The sequence below is a fragment of the Ovis canadensis genome, chromosome 22 (assembly GCF_042477335.2).
Source record: "Ovis canadensis isolate MfBH-ARS-UI-01 breed Bighorn chromosome 22, ARS-UI_OviCan_v2, whole genome shotgun sequence".
In the NCBI taxonomy this organism is placed as follows: Eukaryota; Metazoa; Chordata; class Mammalia; order Artiodactyla; family Bovidae; genus Ovis; species Ovis canadensis.
Window position 1 is genome coordinate 51,742,688 of NC_091266.1, and position 18,224 is coordinate 51,760,911.

The window sequence follows — 18,224 nt, forward strand, 5'->3', positions numbered from 1 at the left end:
CTGCTAGCATAAATTGCAAGGAAAACATTTAGAATATTGATTAAGTGCTTCATGCTAGAAGATTTAAATTTACCTCCTGTATTTCCAGGATTAGCTGACATAATGGGGTCAGTCTGCTGGCACAAATGATTTACAGAACACCCATTGGCAGCTTTCCTTTTAAAACTCAACACTTAAAATTTTCACTTGGTCACAGCCAGCAGAGTCCTGGGTATTTAGCAGGGTTGGATAATTGCCTTCTTGCCATATTGAGACTTTTGGGGTTTGGCCTGTCTGGGAAGAGCTTCAGAATCATTTCCGGTCTAGTCTGGCCCTATCCGGGCAGATGGACTTTGTCTAGGTCTGATGAGGTACTGGGGCAGTGGAAGAGTAAGGCATGCTGTTTTTCCAAGATGGAAGATCCTATTTCAGACAGAGATTTTTGCAATATTCTAATATTCAAATATTCTAATATGTATGAGTTAAAGAGGTTATATGCAGAGGTTAAAGACAGCCAAATTGCATCACCCCCTGCTCCTACTGGGCTTTCCTGGTGGCTCAGCTAGTAAAGAATCCACCTGCAATGAGGGAGATCTGGGTTTGATCCCTGGGTTGGGAAGATCCCCTGGAGAAGGGAATGGCTACCTGTTCCAGTAATCTGTCCTGGAGAATTCCATGGACTGTATAGTCCATGCGGTCACAAAGAGTTGGACATGACTGAGCAACTTTCATTTTCACTTTTCACTTTCCTGCCCCTACTACCAATCTGTAAATGTTGTGCTACAGCACACAAGGAGTTTCCCTGGTGGCTCAGTGGTAAAGAATCTGCCTGCTAATGCAGGAGATGCAGGTTAGATCCCTGGGTTGGGAAGATGCCCTGGGGAAGGATGGCAACCCCTCCAGGATTCTTGCCTAGAAATTCCATGGACAGAGAAACCTGGCGGGGTACAGTCCATGGGTTTGCAAAGAGTTGAACACAATTTAGTGACTAAACAACAACATACAAGTTCCCAATGCATTTCTATAAACTTCAAACTGTACTTGGCCAAGAGAAGGGACTGTACTGAGAGGCCAGGGAGGTGCAGACCTAGCCTGAAATCGAGTGAATCCAGGTGGTCTGCTCCAGAAAAAAAATGCCCACCTCAAAGTCTTTGCCCTCGTGGCCCACAGAGGGCCAGCACAGTTCCTCTCAGGACTAGCACAGTCTGACTGCCAAAGAAAATGACACGATTGTTGAAGTGGGGAAGGGACAGCCAGGCTTTGCATTGCTGACTTTAGGAATAAGCCTTCTTGCAAAAGTTATTCATTTAAACTCCGCTCACATCTCCTTTCTGATTGAAAAAGTTGCTCTTATGAATCCTTCCCTAGAATGCTGCCTTAAAAGTCCCACTAGGATGAGGGGAGGGGACTTAAACCCAAGATCCACAACTGCTGTCCCTCCATGTCTCACTCACAGATATGTTTTTCTGGTTCATAAAAACAAACTGACTTTGGATGTCACTAGCTGTGTTCCCAAGAGTCCCTACCAAGTGCCCACAATGACCTGACCTCCATCCTGCAGCTTTGGCTCTGGGTGTGTGCCCCCACCTATCAGATTTTCTTCTCTCAATCACACATCATATCTCCTTCTAAGAAAAGGGACAGAGGCAGTGAAGATTTCTCAAGGATCCTCAGCACTAATCCCAAGGCTATATCCCCCAGTCTCTACAATCTTATTTTATCGTTGTAAGCTAGGGCCAAAAGAAAGGCTACTTTAAGAGGTCGTCACTTTAAGCCACCAGAGTTAAGTGATGTTCAACAATTCAAAGTAGAGATTTTTTTCTAACACCTACACTTCCAAAAGATATTTACTTTAAATAAGTGACAAGTACAGTCCATTTGATTTAAATATGCTGAGCCTTTTCCAGCTCCCAGGCCACTCAAGTGCACAGAAGATGAAATAATTGGTATGATTTTTAATGTTTCTTTATCATGTGACCACTTTGTACAAGTCAAAGGGATATGCCAACAATAGCACAGCCTGTGTCATGCTTGTTACTAATATGCCTGCCAATTAATCCTGACATGGGAGCTTGGCTGGTTACCCAAAACCTGGTATTTTATCACCTCAGGGGGTTAGCTCTTGGATGTTTCTATGACATTTTATACTAATCAATCAATTTTGCTTTTTTTAAAGCTGAGCCTTTCATAGGAACTGTAGATGAGCCCTATGCATACCACACCCAAAGCTACACTTTTCCCGAAACAGAATTGTGTTTGGTTTGTTGATAATTACACTTTGAAAACGACTTTTGAAAATGTTTATTCTTATTTCTTCCCTTCCAAGGGGGAAATCTATCTCAAATGTTAAGACAGAAACCCAAGTCCCTCCGAGTTTTCTCATATTATTGTATATTTTAAAATATTACAAGAGGGTGCTTCTCAAGGGAAGTGAACTTTAAAGCTGCCAAAGATAGTTGACTTTCTCCAAATCTGTTACCAATGGATCCCAAGCTGGTTTAAGTCAATTCTATTCTGAGTAACGACACATGCACCGGGACAAACGCCATTCTAAGATATTTCTAGGACCCCCTGGCAAATGGTAATTTGTCTGAAGACAGCCAGGCAGGCAAAGGAAGGACAGATGGGAAGAATGAGTCTCCTGGGAGCCCTATGTTGAAGCAGGAGTCCTAAATCAAAGCCAGGGACCACGTTCTCATGGGCTAAGTCCCATTTCTCATCAGTCACTCATCCCTCCCGATCCTCTGGCTTCCACTGATTCTTTCAACCATTCTTAATGTAGGTCATTTTAAAGAGATCATCAAGCCGCAAGAAGTTTTACTGGCAAACTTTGTCTTTCCCTTATACTCTCCCTCCTGGGATTTAGTCATAAAACATCCCTGCCTAAAGCATGAGCTTTCTGTTTTTTCCATCATTCGAATTGCTGCCTTCAGGAAGCACTGGGACACATGGGTCTGTCAAATCGAGCTTCTCCTTTCCTTTTTTTCCTATCCTCTCTACCCTGCTACAGCTTTATGGAGGTATAATTGACAAATAAAAATTGTATTTACTTAAGGCATACAACTTGATGTTTCAATATATGTGTATATTGGGGGCTTCCCTGGTGGCTCAGATGATAAAGAATCTGCCTGCAATGCCAAAGACCTAGGTACGATACTTGGGTCTGGAAGATCTCCTGGAGAAGGGAATGGCTACCCACTCCAGTATTCTTGCCTGGAGAATCACATGGGCAGAGAAGTTTGGTGGGCTACAGTCCACAGTGTCCCAAAGAGTCGGACACAAATGAGCCACTAACACTTTCACTTTCATACACTGTGAAAGGCTTACAGCAATCAAGCTGAGTAACATATTACACACCTGACAGTTACCAGTTTTGGGGGTGGGGTGGGGTAAGAACAACTAAGATATATTCTCTAAGCAATTTCAAGCATATAATATGGTATTGCTAAGTACTGTCACCATGCTATATATATCCAGAACTTGTTCATCTTGCATGTCTGAAAGTTTGTATACTATAACCAGCATCTTCCCATTTTCCCCACTCCTAGCCCCTGGTAACCACCATTCTAGTCTCTGCTTTAAACAGTTCAACTTTTTTAGATTCCACATATAAATGAGATCACGAACCCAGAGGACATTACGCTAAGTGAAATAAGCCAGACACAGACAAACACTGCAAGACCTCCTTTTCTATTTTTTTACTTTTTCCTCTCTATCCACTCCTAATTCAAAGGAAGAGCCCAGGTTGTCCAAGGTCATGGAGCAAGGCGAACATACACTGGCCTCGGAGTCAGACATCTTAGCCCCACCAAAGAATGACTGTGCGATCTCGGTTAAGTTCCTAGCATGTCCCTGTCTCAGTTGCCTCATTTGTAAAAGAGAAGGATGACTACCATACCTGACTCGTGGGATGCTGTGAGGACTAAAGAGCACAATGCATGTGAAATGTTTCACAAAAGGAAACTCCCTCTACAACTGTTAGTGCTAACTCACACCACCGTTCCCCAGTGTAACACCCCAAGCAAACCACAATGCCACCATCCATCTCTTGCAAAGGGACTAAATGGCCAACTGACTTGGGATTAAGCATCACATGTGACATTCTGGAACATTCACTCTACCCCAGGCAATGAAAAATTACCACCATTTAATCCTCTCAATCTAGCAGCTAGGAAGTCTGACTCTTTGCAACCCCATGGACTGCAGCTGGCCAGGTTCCTCTGTGCATGGGATTTCCCAGGCAAGAATACTGGAGTGGGTTGCCATTTCCTTCTCCACAGAAGTCCTAGCATTTTGTAGATGAGGAAGTGGAGGCTTGGAGAGGTCACACTGTTGGTGAGGATGAGAGCCTGGGTCTGCACACATGCTTGACTGCAAAACCCAAGCCCTCACTCCTTTCCTCACATGTGCAAAAATGAGCTCTGATAGGGAGTCATCTTAGGAGGTAAGGTGAGGTTTCATGGAACCCTTAAGAGCTCCCTAGAAGTGAAATGCTGTTTAGCTGCCAGGTGGGTGGATTGTGCGTGTGTCATCGGGAAGAGAGGTGTAGCTGTCCCCCTGCTTCCTCTGTATTCCCCTGTCTCCACTGCCCCACTCTGCTGAGAAGTTAAATGGCAGTCCTGAGAGAAACATCATGCTTTAATTGTACTTTGTCCCTCTGTTTATGAGGCAGAGTCCCTACCACTAATACAGGGGAAGGAAAGGCTATTTCTTGGGAACAGATTTCATGGGTCCCCTGACGTTGCCAGGGAAACCCTGCAGTGGTACAGGGTTCCCCTTACAGGGGAGATGGTTGAGCAGATCTAGGTGGAGGTAAATACTGGTGGCCAGGCCAAGCACCACACCCCAAAAAGCAGAGGACAGATGATCTGGTGGGGTGGGGGCGACCAAGGAGATGCAGAGAAGAACACCTCCTCATGGATGGCAGACTGCTCTCCCACGGGGAAAAACTGATTTCAAGGAGCTTCCAGGAATGACTATTCTTCTGAGATGCCACCTATTCACGGAGTCTGAACTTCCAAAGACACTGACCAGCTGCATTTTGCCTAGCATTTGTGCATTCACAGAGGACAGAATTTCAGTTTTGAATGCCCACCTCCACGAAGTTTCCAGAACACCAAAGGAGGTTAATAAGCAGGCTGGACACTGCCTCTGCCGTCAAGCTCCATGTACTTAGACACGAGCAGAGAAGAACCTGTTTCTGCTGCAGCCAGAGCTTTGCCTCTTCCTGTGGTCAGGAACCACCTCTGGCCACTGTTATCACCTCATTATAACAGGGTCCTACCCTCATCTGGCCACCAGTCTTTACTGATGCTGGAATCTGAGCGGACCCGACAAAAACAGAAGGCTGACCTCGGAGGAAGCAGGACACTGAGGCTTGGCCACAGAGAAAGAAGAGACTGCTCTGCGGTGCTATGTCTGCTTCTAGACACACCTCTAAGCAGCTGGTGACTTGGTGCAAGCGGCTTCCCCTCCCTGAACTGCAGGGCCCTGCTGCAGGCTAGGGCGGTGAGATGCTGCAGTACTCCCCAAGCCTCTTTCTACTTCTGGCATTTTTTGCATGGTGCTTTGAAGATGAGGACGGCTCAGGAAATGCTTTAGAAGTATGAAGAACATCTGGTTGACCCTAGGCCTGTGCCTTCCCACCCACCTTCTCCTCAGTCTTCTGCGTGAGTGCATTTGAGAGTGCAATGTTGGTGGGGACCCAGGAGGACGAGAACAGAAACATAGCTCAGCTGAATGGCAGGTGGGATATCTAAGAAGAAGAGGGGAGTGTTGGGGCAAGAAGATAGCAAGCAAAGCAGAAGGACAAAAACTGCCCCCAGGATCTCCCTGGTGGTCCAGTGATTATGAATCCGCCTTCCAATGCAGGGGACACAGGTTTGATCCCTGACCCCTGGTCAGGAAATGAAAATCCCACATGCTGCAGGGCATGAGGACTGCCTGAGGACTGCACTAGAGAGAAGAGAACTAGCAAGGAGGCTGAGCACCACGGCAAAGGATGCCATGTGCCACAACTAAGACCCAGCACAGCCAAGTAAATGAATAAATAGTGTAAGACAGAAAAAAAGAAAAACTGCCCTAATACTTTCTAGGGAACAAACGAGGCGGTGAGTCAAGAAGGTATTTGCAGAGAAGTTTCTGGTAAGTGTTCTGGTGAGAGGGATCTCGGTGGGGCCCGGGGTGGGGGTGGTGGAGAGGTGGGAGGACATATTTCTGTGACAAGGCTGAAGGGACAGCACTGTGCTTGGCACATGTCCCTTCCCCTAGCATGGCAGGAGGCAGCATCACCACGTGGTCACAACTGCCTCTCAAATCCAAGAGGAACCGTGGAAAGAACACAAGCCTCTAGATTCCAGGGCCGGTTCCATGACTTGCCAGCTCTGTGGGCTCGAGCCAAAGTGTCCCCTCTCTGAGCCCCACATCCTCTGATGAAAGAACAAGGTGGATAACACTGTAATAACAACACAATCATACCATCTCTCCCCCAGCCACCAGGAGGGCAATGTCTGAAGAGGTGAGGTGTGTGAGAATCCTTGGTGAGGACATGAAGAGGTTCCCAAACAGCTGAATACTCATTATGATGAAAAAATAAAAAGGCAGAATAAGCACTCTGCTTTGACTAAAGTCAGGAAATGACCATTCGTAGGTCATTGTGGTCCTGGCCCTTGGAGATCTGCCTCAACCCCAAAGAAGTCTCTGGGCCCTTTTCACTGGACTCTGTTCACGAAAGGGGCTTTCAGTGCAGGGTTTCACAGCAACTCAAATGAAAGAGTATCTTCTTGTGCTTCCTGAAGAATGATGCTGTCCAGGATGCTACATTTGCCTTAATACTTCACTAATAACACTGTCTCTGGCATAACTTTAGACAGAGTTAAATATTCCACACTGAGTCTAAATGCTAGTGATGGAGACAAAGCCAAGGGCTCCCAAGACAATCCCCTGAATGGGAGAAAATATTTACAAGTGATATGACTGATAAGGGATTAATATCCAGCACATATAAACAGTTCATACAACGTAACATCAAAGAAATAACCCAATTAAAAATGGGCATTAGAACTGAATACACATTTTTCCAAAGAGGAAATGCAGATGGCCAACAGGCACATGAAAAGATGCTCAACATCATGATCATCAAGGAAATGCAAATGAAAACCACAAGGAGATATCATCTCACACCCGTCAGCATGGCTATCATCAACAAGGACACAGACAACATGTGGAGGGTGTGGGAAAAGGGGGTTCTTGAGTACTGTTGCTGGGAATGTAAGCTGGTATAGCCACCGCGGAAAATAGTATGGGAGGTTTCTCAAAAAGAACTAAAGACAGACTATCACAGGAGTCTGCAGTTCCACTCCTGGGTATATATACAAGAAAAACAAAATGCTAATTTGAAAAGATACCTGCACCCCAATGTTCACAGAAGCATTATTTACAATGGGCAAGATACAAAAAAGCAAACTAAGTGTCCATCAACAGATGAATGGATAAAGAAGACACATACACACACACACACACACACACACACAACGGACAACTACTCAGCCATTAAAAAGAATGAAACTTTGCCAATTGCAGCAACACAGATGACCCTGGAAGGCATTATACTAAGTGAAATAAGTCAGACAGAAGAAGACAGATACTGTATATCACTTTTTGTGGAATCTAAAAAATACAATAAACTAGTGAATATAACAAAAATGAAGCTGACTCACAGACAGAAAGAATAAACTAGAGGTTACAAGTAGAGAGAAGGATGGGGGAGGGGCAATACAGGAGTGGGAAGCACGAACTGCTGGGTATAAGATAGGTTCAAGGACGTAGGACAAGGAATACAGACACTATTCTGTAATAGCTGTAAATGGAAAGCAACCTTTAAAAATTGTATAAAATTTTTTAAAAAATTCTTTTTTAGAAAGCCAAGAGTTCCTTCTTCCTTTTCTGTATGCTGCTGCTTTGGACAGAACACCGAAAAAGCATACTAAATAAACAAATAGCCAATTCAAATCTACCACTCTGCAAACAGGAAGCTTAAGGATTCATCTGCCCAAGCCCCTCATTTCATAGGTGAGGACACCAAGACCAATACGAGTGCTTGGACCAAAGGCCCATGCCTTGTAAACGGCAGAGTTGGTCCCAGAGTCCATCTGTCTCTCCACTCTACAGTACATCATGATCTTCACCTCTCATGGTTAAAATGCACTTAATCAGGTTTAAACCTGAGCAGCATTCTACTCTTTCCAACCATCTCTAAATGCACTTCAGAAAATGAGTCTCTGTCCCCACCCAGAAGAACGTGCCAACAGAGAGTTTGGGCCTCCTCTCTTACCTGTAAGTTTGCACAAGGTGGTAAAACATGAGTGGGGATTTCATTCTCAGAGCCTGCTGGCCCCAGGGGCTTGTTCTTGACCCGGAAGGCTGTGGTGGTGGTGGCAGTGGTGGTCTGAACTGGGAGGGCTGGCTGCCACACAGTCACATCCGAGCCATTGCCAAAGGCTTGAATTGCATTTTCTGCAGTAAAACAGGAGGAAATCCAATTTCAAAGTCAAGCAGCAAATGTAACGGACAGGATATGTGAAGCCAGAGAGGCACACTAGAAATTCTGATGAGCGCACTGGACTTCTCTAAGCAAAACCCATCCATCCATCCACCCACTACACACTGAGCCAGCCACGGGTCAGGTGCTCTAAAATCAATTCACTCATTAAACCCTGAGCTGGACACTTAGCTATGCTCTGTAAGTGCAACAAATATTTACCACGTCCCTCTTCAAGTACCAGGTACTGAATAAGATCCTTTCCCTGAAACATCCATCAGTCAAGTCTTTTGAAACTTGACTCAAAATAACCTTAGACCTGCTATTTGGGATCACAATCACTGTTCCATCTTTCAAAAAAATGCTTGTGTGAAAATTTTATACTAAATGCAAGCTAATTAGTAAGTACCAAATCCCTAATTATGAGACTGGGGTGACTCAGCATTCATACGAATTCAGCAGGCAGTGAAATCAAACAGAAAAAAAAAAAAAAAATGTGATCTGCTACCAAAGAGCACCTACTATGAGCTTGGCATTGCTCAAAGTATAAACACAACCAATTTCCTTAAAAGAAAAATATATCCCAAACCTCATCAATAATATATCATGAAAATGTAAGCAAGATTATTTTTTTCCTTTCTGCTCCCAGTCTTCTGAACAAAATCTGCATAATTAGGAAGGTGCAGCCCTGCTTAAATGAAAAGTTTAAAATGTAAAACTTTAAAAGCTTATTACAATTTCATGGGATTAGATTGTTTTTTATGGCAAGAGTAAATTGGTTGTGTGTTGTTCCCCTCCCCGAGATGAATAAAAAACAGGTTTTAATCAGGTCCTCAGGGATTTGGCCTGGATTTAGGAATTTTTTTTTATTTCATATTCATTGTATAAGAAATCAAACTCTTCCATTTGGGACCTGAATGTGCAAATTGTTAATATATGACTCTTAGCTGGCATTTTTCGATATACGAGACAGAATAATTTAAGCCTAATCTTCCTCTCAGAAGTGACATTTTGTTCTAAAATTGTTATCCTTGAAGTTCAGCAAATTGGAAGCTTGTTTTTGAAAACTTTACATTTTTTAGTCTGTAGGAAACAGCTTCAAATTAATATCAATGCTTCTTGAGCTCCCAGCTGGGTTACAGAGCTTAACGGGTGGGTGGAAGGTAAAGACAGCGGTACTTGAGCAACCAGTTTCCTTAAATGACCCAGGACTACAACAATAAAACAAAACCTTCCTTTGTCCTGTTAAGGCATGTAGATTCAGGAGACCCATGTCATTTGTTGAAACTGTGATTTCCAGCATGTTTGCCTTGTCATTTGGGAAGATTGTCCACTTGCTCACTCGGTCATTCAGGTGTCAATGGAATATCTACGAAGTGCCAGGCACTGTTCTGTGCTGAGAATCAGTAGGGGACAAATGACACCAACTTGACAGAAAAGTCCCTGTCCTCTCAGAGGTTATATTCTGGTTGAGGAGGCAAATAGAGAAAGTATACAATACACTGTTGTTCAGTTGCTAAGTCATGTTTGACTCCTTGTGACCCTACGAACTGTAGCCTGCCGGGCTTCTCTGTCTATGGGGTTCTCCAGGCAAGAATACTGGAGTGGGTTGCCATTCCCTTCTTCAGGGGATCTTCCCTTCCCAGGGATTGAACTCGGGTCTTCTGCATTGCAGACAGGTTCTTTTACCATCTGAGCCACCAGGGAAGCAATAGATTGGCGTCATGCTTATGCTAGGGGAATTAGAGAGGTTTGGTTAATTTGAAGGGATGGGGGAACTGGGTTATTACATTTGGGTTGAAATCTACAAATTCCAATTCCTTCTACCCTAGGGCCTGTTGCAAGAGGCTGAATTTAGTTTGTGTCTTTGGTGGGCTGTGCTCCATCTAATCAAAGTATAAATGGAATGACTATGAAAAATTCTGGCTGGCTTTGGTCCTTATTGAAGGCCAAATGTGCTTACGTTTATTAAAAAATCATTAGCATTAAGATACCATTCTCCCCTTCACCAACATATTATTAAACAGGGACCACTTTAATTTCTCTCTGAGGCAGTGGTTTTCCAGCCCAAGTGAGTATAATCTTTTTTTCTCACACTAACCTCTATTGTCATTGCTTTATCTTCATTAAAACCTGGATTCTGCCAGAAGAGTGTGCAGGACATGAAAAAGAGGATACACACACACACACACACACACACGATTTATTTCAGTTAAGACCAAAGAAGAGGCTTAAGGTATAGTTCCACGATATAGTGCCCAATGTTATTCTGGCAAATGTCTCCACACTTAATAGACTAGTTTCAAATTTCATTTCAGTATCCAAAAGCTTGTTTTTGTTTTAAGATGATCAAAGCATTTGGTTACAGCCAAGCACCTACTGAGTGAATCTCTTAGATTTGTCTTTTCAACAAAAGAAACAATGAGGAGGTTTTTGAAGTAACACTTAATAGCTTTCCTGTGTGCAAGCAGTAAATAGTTTGCTAATTCTTTAGAAATCAGTCAGAGTACCATGGAGAAATTGTCACCTAAGGGCACAGTGCTCAGAGATAGGTGAACCTTGGCCCACGCTTCCCACTGGGAAGTTCTACCTGGTCCTTGATGTTCAGGCTTGTGTTTTTATGCACCAGCCCCTCAATCTCAGGCCTGATGCAGAAGCCCACGGGGTGCAGGGGCTGCACAGGAAGGAACTGGGTGGGGCTTTGGATCCTATCTCTGGCGTGGCTGGTCTAGGTGAATACCAGCCGCTTATTCCACTGTGACATGCAGATACTATAAGCGCATCTCCTAGGATTCTTGTGCAAGTTACAGTTAATGAGACAATGTATTGGGCTGGCCAAAAAGTTTGGTCAAGTTTTCCCTAACATCTTACATGAAAACCCGAACAAGCTTTTTTGGCCAACCGGATATAAGTTACACTCCTCCTAGAGGGAGTTTGCACAAAGAGGAGGCACCCGATACATGAAGGGTGGCTGCTGCAAGACACGAATGAGGTATTCAGCTGGATCTCTGCCTGGGGCACACACATCTCAGTGGATAGAAGACCTGGCACAGTGCTTTCCAAGTTCATTTGATGAGGCTCATCGTTCACACCCGTACATTTCTCTCTATCCCTCTTCCCCTGGGAAATGTGTTTCCAAACTGCCTAAAGGATCCTGCAATAATAATGGTACTGTTTCCAAGCAGAAACCTCCCCCCAGCCCCTACCCCCAGCTCATCTCATCTCGGAAGCTCCTGGCTGCATCACCAGCCCATTCCACTCAAGAACTGCTGCTTCTCCTCTGAGCCAACCCTGAACATCCAGGGGGCTATTGATGTTAACAGTCTAATTTTTCTCACAGAGCCCTTGGAGGCCTACCCTCATCTAACTTGCCCGAGTCTTTCACATTTCGTATGCTGCCCAGGTTTTAAAAACCTCTGGAACTGACGTGGGGCTGGTTGCCAAGATCAACATTTCATCTGTGGGTGGAAGTGTTCCTCCCCACAGGATGTGCCCTTGGCTATTGAGTCTTTCGCTTCCTGGGGCCTCTGGACTCGCCACCTTGGCAGCACCCAGTTCATCACTTGCTCTGGTCCTGCTGCACCATGTGTGTGGCTAAAAGGATCTGGATTCACACACAAAAAACCAGACAGACACGGACAGAGAAGGCAGATAAAGAGACACACACACACAGAAGGTAGACATAGGAAACACAAAAGTACAGTTTGAACTTAGGGGAAAACGTCTGTGTGGCTGTTGTATGTTTTTTCAAACTCACTAAGACATGTGTTGTCCTTGAAGAAATTCAGAAATTTCAAGCATTCCTCCAGGTCGTTTCCGCTGTTGTTGCAGTCACACCAGGGGGCCACGCTGAGGCTACTGGAGTCAATGTAGTTTGGGGTCATGACTGTACCTAAAAGAGTAAAAAAACAAGGCGTTTTATTCTTGTGTGATGATATAAACTTTCCTATAGCCTGAAAAGAACAAATGTTCCCCTGACTACGGATGCACCATGGATAACACCGTGGATAATTACAAACACTGTGTTTGCTGAGTGGGAAATTATGTTAAGCAGTGCATTTTCTCGGCAATTTATCTTGAGCACATAAAATAATTTACACATTTACTTAAAAAATTCTAACAGAACTCCTTGAGCTGTGCTTAGGGTATTTTTCTCTGCACAAATGGTATGGATGTCATGGAGCAGGAGAGAATTAACTTAGAATGCATGAATTGCCAAATCCCTTGCATTTTCTTGAAAATGCCATTAATCTTCACAAATAAATAGAGCTGGTTTGGTTTTACATATCTTAAAAGGCCTTTTAGGACTTTGCATCTACTTCCATCAGAAGCAAATGGCTCCTTCAGAGTAACCCAGGGAAGCTTAGAAGCTTTCCTTATGGGTTACTCCACGTTCCAGATGTATTCAAGAATGCCTCTGCTCACTAGACTCTCAACAGATTTAAGCAAGGTCTTCCAAGTTGTGATGGAATTGGAAATAAACAGTGGAAATTTCCTAAGCCAGTGGCTCCTCGAGTATTGTCTTAATAGTCCTCAAAAATCCTCAAAGAAATGCTGGGTGGTCTCTTGCCTACATCGTCCTGTGTTCTCACTGTTCTTCTGATGAGTTCTGTATTGGTGCGAATAAACAATGCCTTTACTCTTAACACGACCCAAATGTCTTCTCCTGGGTGGCTCATACCAGGCAATGCCTACTCATGCCAAGAAGCCTTCTGTTTTTATATATTTTGTGGAAGTAAGAAGCAATAGGCAGTCCAGTGAGCCACAGGATATATTTGGTTCAGAAACAGAAAAAGAAAAAAAAAAAAAAGAATTCTTTTTAAGCTCTGGATCAAGGGCATATCTTCTTCGCCGTACATTCCTTACCGACTTGAACTAAACAATGTCCCATTCTACCTTGGGATGAAAACTTCAACCCACAGCAGAGAGAAGCTTGTAACTTTAGGTATGAAAGGAGCAGGCACCCCCAACACTGAATGAAGAGGTTAGAGTATGTCTGCTAAGCACCCACTGTATGTCTGGCTCCAGAATGGATCCCTGACATTTGGAGAAGGTAGGAACTAGCTTTGTCTTCAGAGATCTTAGAACCCAATGACCAGAGTGAAGGGAAAGATCTGGACCCAAGAGAGAAATAAATTTTGGCTCACAGAATGCACTGTTTCAACTAGTTCTTCCCTTAAGTGATTTCATTATCCTCAGGTATGTAACAGTTTGTTGAGCTTGAACCCACATCGAGTTTTCAATGAGCATGTGCACCTCGAATGTGCAGACTAAGGTATTCACAATGATTACATCTGGGAGTGGGGCTAGAGATCTTTTAACACTGTGGGTTTCTCTGCGTTTTTAAAAACTCTTCACAATTTACACGACTCAATTCATTCTGTTATTTCTTAAACATGTAATTCTATCATTGATAAATAATCCTTACTAGGGACTACTTTATTTAAGAAAAGGAAAAACTGAATGCAAATTTGGAGGAATGACTTCCCTGGCTGCCCAGTGGTTAAGACTCCAGGCTTCCACTGCAGGGTGGTCACGGGTTTGATCCCTGGTCAGGGAACTAAGGAGCTGCATGCCAGTCCTGCCAGTCTCACAGCATGGCCAAATAAAAAAATAAATAAAAATGGAGGGCTGACTTAAGGAAGATGAGCTCATGGGACCTATCAGTGAGAATGGTCAGTGGCTGGTGAAAGGTATTACCCAAGACAGCACAGGTATCCTTGCCAATAAAATTGGGCTGAGCGTACAGCACCTGCAATATCCCAGCATTCAGTATGGCCAGTGATTTTCCCAGTGACTCTTGTGAAGACATGCTGGCGACAAAGACGGTCTGTGCCGTCACTTTTGCTACGACGTTCTTCTTGCCCAGTGACGAGTGAGAGAGTGGCAGGAGCTGGCGCCCTGGCTGAGCCATCAGGCTTCTGACAACTGTGAGTTCCCTCATTTTTCCCCAGCTTTCACTATGTGTTCCTTCTCACACAACAGTCGTGAGGGAGCCCTGCCTCCAAGGCTTCCCACAGCCCTGGTACCAGGAGCCACATCCTTTTCTCCTGCTGCCCTGTTTATTTCTGGGCACGAACCTGCTTCACTCCTGTCCTCTTCCAACTCACCAGTGCCTTGCCTAATTGCACGGCTCTCCTGAATGCCAAGAACCTCAGGTCTTGAAAGACAGAACAAGACTACTTCTGCTATGTTTGTTCTCAGGGAAAAAATATTAGGGAAACCTCCCCACCTCCTCCCTAACAGAAGCTGAATTACCCGGACTATTAATGGCAAGCAGAACACCAAGTCTTTAGGGATTTTCCTTCCAAAGGGCCATTTCAGGGAAACAGCCTTTCTGACTTCCCCAGACTGCATGGCTTCCAGGCTCCCCCTCTCCAAAGTTACGTACTTCAGTTCACTTGGTTTGACTTGCTCTCCTCGTCCATAACCACGCTTTCCCCGCTTACTTCTGTTCTGTGCGGTCAGTTCTTCAACTGAGATGCATCCCCGGTCTTCACACTTGCTGCCTCCCTGCTCCTTAGTAATCCCTGCTCCCTGCCTTCTTCCCCACACCCCCTCCCCGCTTTTTTAGAGACAAGTCCTAAAGGACTCAACATCAAAGCGCCAGCACAGAGGGTTCGAGATTTTTACATCCACAGAGAGTGGCAGGCTACAACGGAAGGACTCTGGGTGTTTGTGAACCAGCATTTTCTCCCATTCCGTGTCTCCCCATCTCACCAATAAGCCCCGAGTAGGCGAGGAGGCAGTCAGCGTAATTTTCCTTTAGACAGCTGCTGACGGACCTTGACTCCGGCTGGCAGTTGGTGAAAAAATCGGCCAGGCGAGATCTGCAACAGAAGAAAATTGGGGGAGGCGGGAGGATGTGCTTCAAAATAGCCCAAGCTTCTACACAGACATAATTTTCCCTTATTCCTTTCTCGCTAGGCCTTTTTCAACATCCCCAAATACAGAGAGTGTAGACTCTTAAAATGTTAGCATCTTCTCTTATATACAAGCCCCCAGCCATCCCCTCGCCCACCTGTGTCTGCTCCTTTGCAGAGAAGTCTTCAGGGCCTGCAACTGGAGAAATCTTGACGCTTTGAAGTTTCCCTTCAATATTTATTTCTGACTAGACTTATTTGCATCTTTAGGAAATATGCTTCTGCACACACTCACCGGAGATCCACACTGGGAAAATATTTACTTTATACAGAAACATGTCCCTGGCGTCCAAATAGGATCCTACAGCCCATCTGCTCCCGTAATTCCTAGTGGCTTTAAAAATATGCGTATCTGGTCTTCTAAGTCATCTCTCATCTACCACCCCAGGGAGGGGCAGTGGTACATACCAGCCAAGGGATGCTGAGGGGGGAGTTTGCCTTTCCAGCACTGCAGGAAAAGGCAAAAGGGACCGGTGACACTGGCTCAGGGTGCGACCAGGTGTAGGGGGTCCCCTGGTCGAAGTGCAGCATCTGTCTGCAGTTCGGGAAGCCTCCACGGGCCAGTGCAGTCCACCCAGAAGCCCTGGGTGGTGGCGAAGTTGCCGAAGTACAAAGGGGCTGCAGACATCACTGGTCTGCAGAGGAAAGGGGCTCTTTGTGGTCAACCGGCTGTTTTTCAGTCTGAAGAGGATATTGTTGGAGAAATTCTAAATGAGCACTGGGCCATCTCTGAGGTCATCCGAGCAGACAACAGCTCTGTTTCTATGTGAGGAACACAACAGACTTCAAGAGAAGCTAAATTATCTGGCGATTACAGGAGACAATGGATGGCTGTCTTAGCTCCTTCTCTTTAGCGCACTCGAGTTGGCAGCCAACATACCCAGGGCTGTTTTTACCTCTTTCCACCCAAGAAATTGTATTTACTTAGCATCCCTAATGGTATAAACAGGGTTGCCTGGGTGGGGCTGAGCAAGGTAGAATGTGTGGAGATCACAGGGGGTTGTAAAGGGTGTGTGGGAAGCATATTCTGGGCCCTTTTCCTACAGTTTGAACTGGAAGAAGATTAAAAGGCCTGATGAAATGAGCTGTGTGCACAGCACATTGGAAAGGCTGCACAGTGTTCCTTTGGGATTGGTCTCTCCTTGAACCCATGTAAACAAGGCGTGTCTGAGCTTCCCTATCTGTGCCGATCTGTACACTCCGTATGTCGTGCGCCTGGTTCCATCCCTGTGACTCCCCGGGGCAGGTGCTGGAGCTCTGTTTTATTTTCTTTGCACAGCACCTGACACTCCTCAGAATGCTTCCCGAGCGGGGCCATGTGGTGCAGCTAAGTGGCTTGGCAAAAATCCTCCAAATGAGGCTGGTGCATGCGCCTGTGTGTGTGTGCCTGCATCCCTCCCACAGTCTGAGCCTAGCTGGTGTTTTCTGACTCTAACTGAACACACCGAAGGGCGTAAAACCTGGCCATTTTCTGTAGCCTGGTTAAAGGATTTCTCTTTCAGAAGAAATCCCTAAAGGTGACTCAGACTTACTCAACTGGCACCAATGGCATCCATCTTGGATGGAGTGTCAATTTCAGAAGAGTTTTCCTGGTCATGAAAGTTAATGATCTCATGGCACTGGGTTTCTAACTTTGCAGAGGCCAACTGTGTGGTTCAGGCAGCTGGGACTCCAGCTCTGCACACAAGCCGATCAGCTCCCTGACCTGGCAGCCCCACGCTCCCAGCTGCCCCCCAGAGAGGGATGAAAGGTCGTGCTGTCTCCAAGCCTCCTGCTTCTCGTAGTCTCTCGAGCAGACTATTAACTGAACAGCACCGTGACTCGGATTACTATCCTCCAGCGGGAGGCTAATGCCACCAGACTCATTTTGCTTAACAACCTCAGAATTGACTCACAATTGGACTCTGGAATGAAAGGCTAATTGAGTTAGTCTGCTGCAGAGAACATAACCCTGATTGGGAGGATAAAACTAGATATACTGCTCTGAGCATCTCCCCGAACAGGCTGGTTTTGGAGAGAAGACTGTCAGCCCAGATCTCGGTCCTAAGACAAAACCAGCCAGCGGATGCCAAGAGTTTCAAAAATAATGGTGAGCCCACATGGCATTGCTGAAACATGAACATTTCGCTGGTTCCTTCACCTCTGATCCGCCTCCCTCTGCCATTCATGTTTGGAGACACGATGATCCCTTTATGGGATTCACATTTAACAGATGGAAAAACTAAAGGTAGTAGAAGTTTATATGGTGGTTGTGCAAGCGGGTGGACTGGTACACTTTCATGAATTCTGCGAGTTGGTTAACTTCACAATGGTAGCCTGAAAGTGGGCTAGGTGGGAGAGTTTTCATCATGGTAATCTGCCAGCTCTACAAATCACAACCCTATGCTGTTCTTAGAGAACTAGTTGTTAAATATTTACTAGCACAATGCTCTCAAAAAACCAGCATGGTGTAGTCAATCCCACAGATAAAGGAAGTATCTTTACTTCCTTTGAGTTCTTGGGAACTCAGAAGTTCTCGGGAGTTGAATTTTAGCACTTCCTGGATGAGCTACCTCTCCCATCCCTAATCACCTTTGTGTCACATGACATGTGAAAGGGTGTCATAAATTAACCTCCCGTCTCCAGTATCTTCCAAAGAAAGAAAACAGTTCTCTCTAAAGATGCTCCCATCCCAACAACACAGCCACCGAAATCTCTCAAAGCAACGTGTGCAAATGATTACAGGTATTGACAAAGCAGCTGACTTCTTGTCCTTTGTATTGACTGAATGACGGGTCAAATGC

General features: G+C 45.1%; 1 protein-coding gene across 7 annotated transcripts in view; it reads right to left on the reverse strand.

The window, feature by feature from the left end:
• The window catches only part of GFRA1 (GDNF family receptor alpha 1), a 230,609-nt gene that overhangs the window by 22,162 nt on the left and 190,223 nt on the right, over positions 1–18,224 (reverse strand). For all 7 annotated transcript variants that reach the window (XM_069567626.1, XM_069567623.1, XM_069567627.1 and 4 more), the window contains 3 exons: positions 15,239–15,348; positions 12,276–12,410; positions 8,312–8,493 (listed from right to left, as the gene is read on the reverse strand). In XM_069567626.1, the coding sequence (XP_069423727.1) occupies positions 8,312–8,493; positions 12,276–12,410; positions 15,239–15,348 (427 nt within the window). The remainder of the gene's footprint in view (positions 1–8,311; positions 8,494–12,275; positions 12,411–15,238; positions 15,349–18,224) is intronic.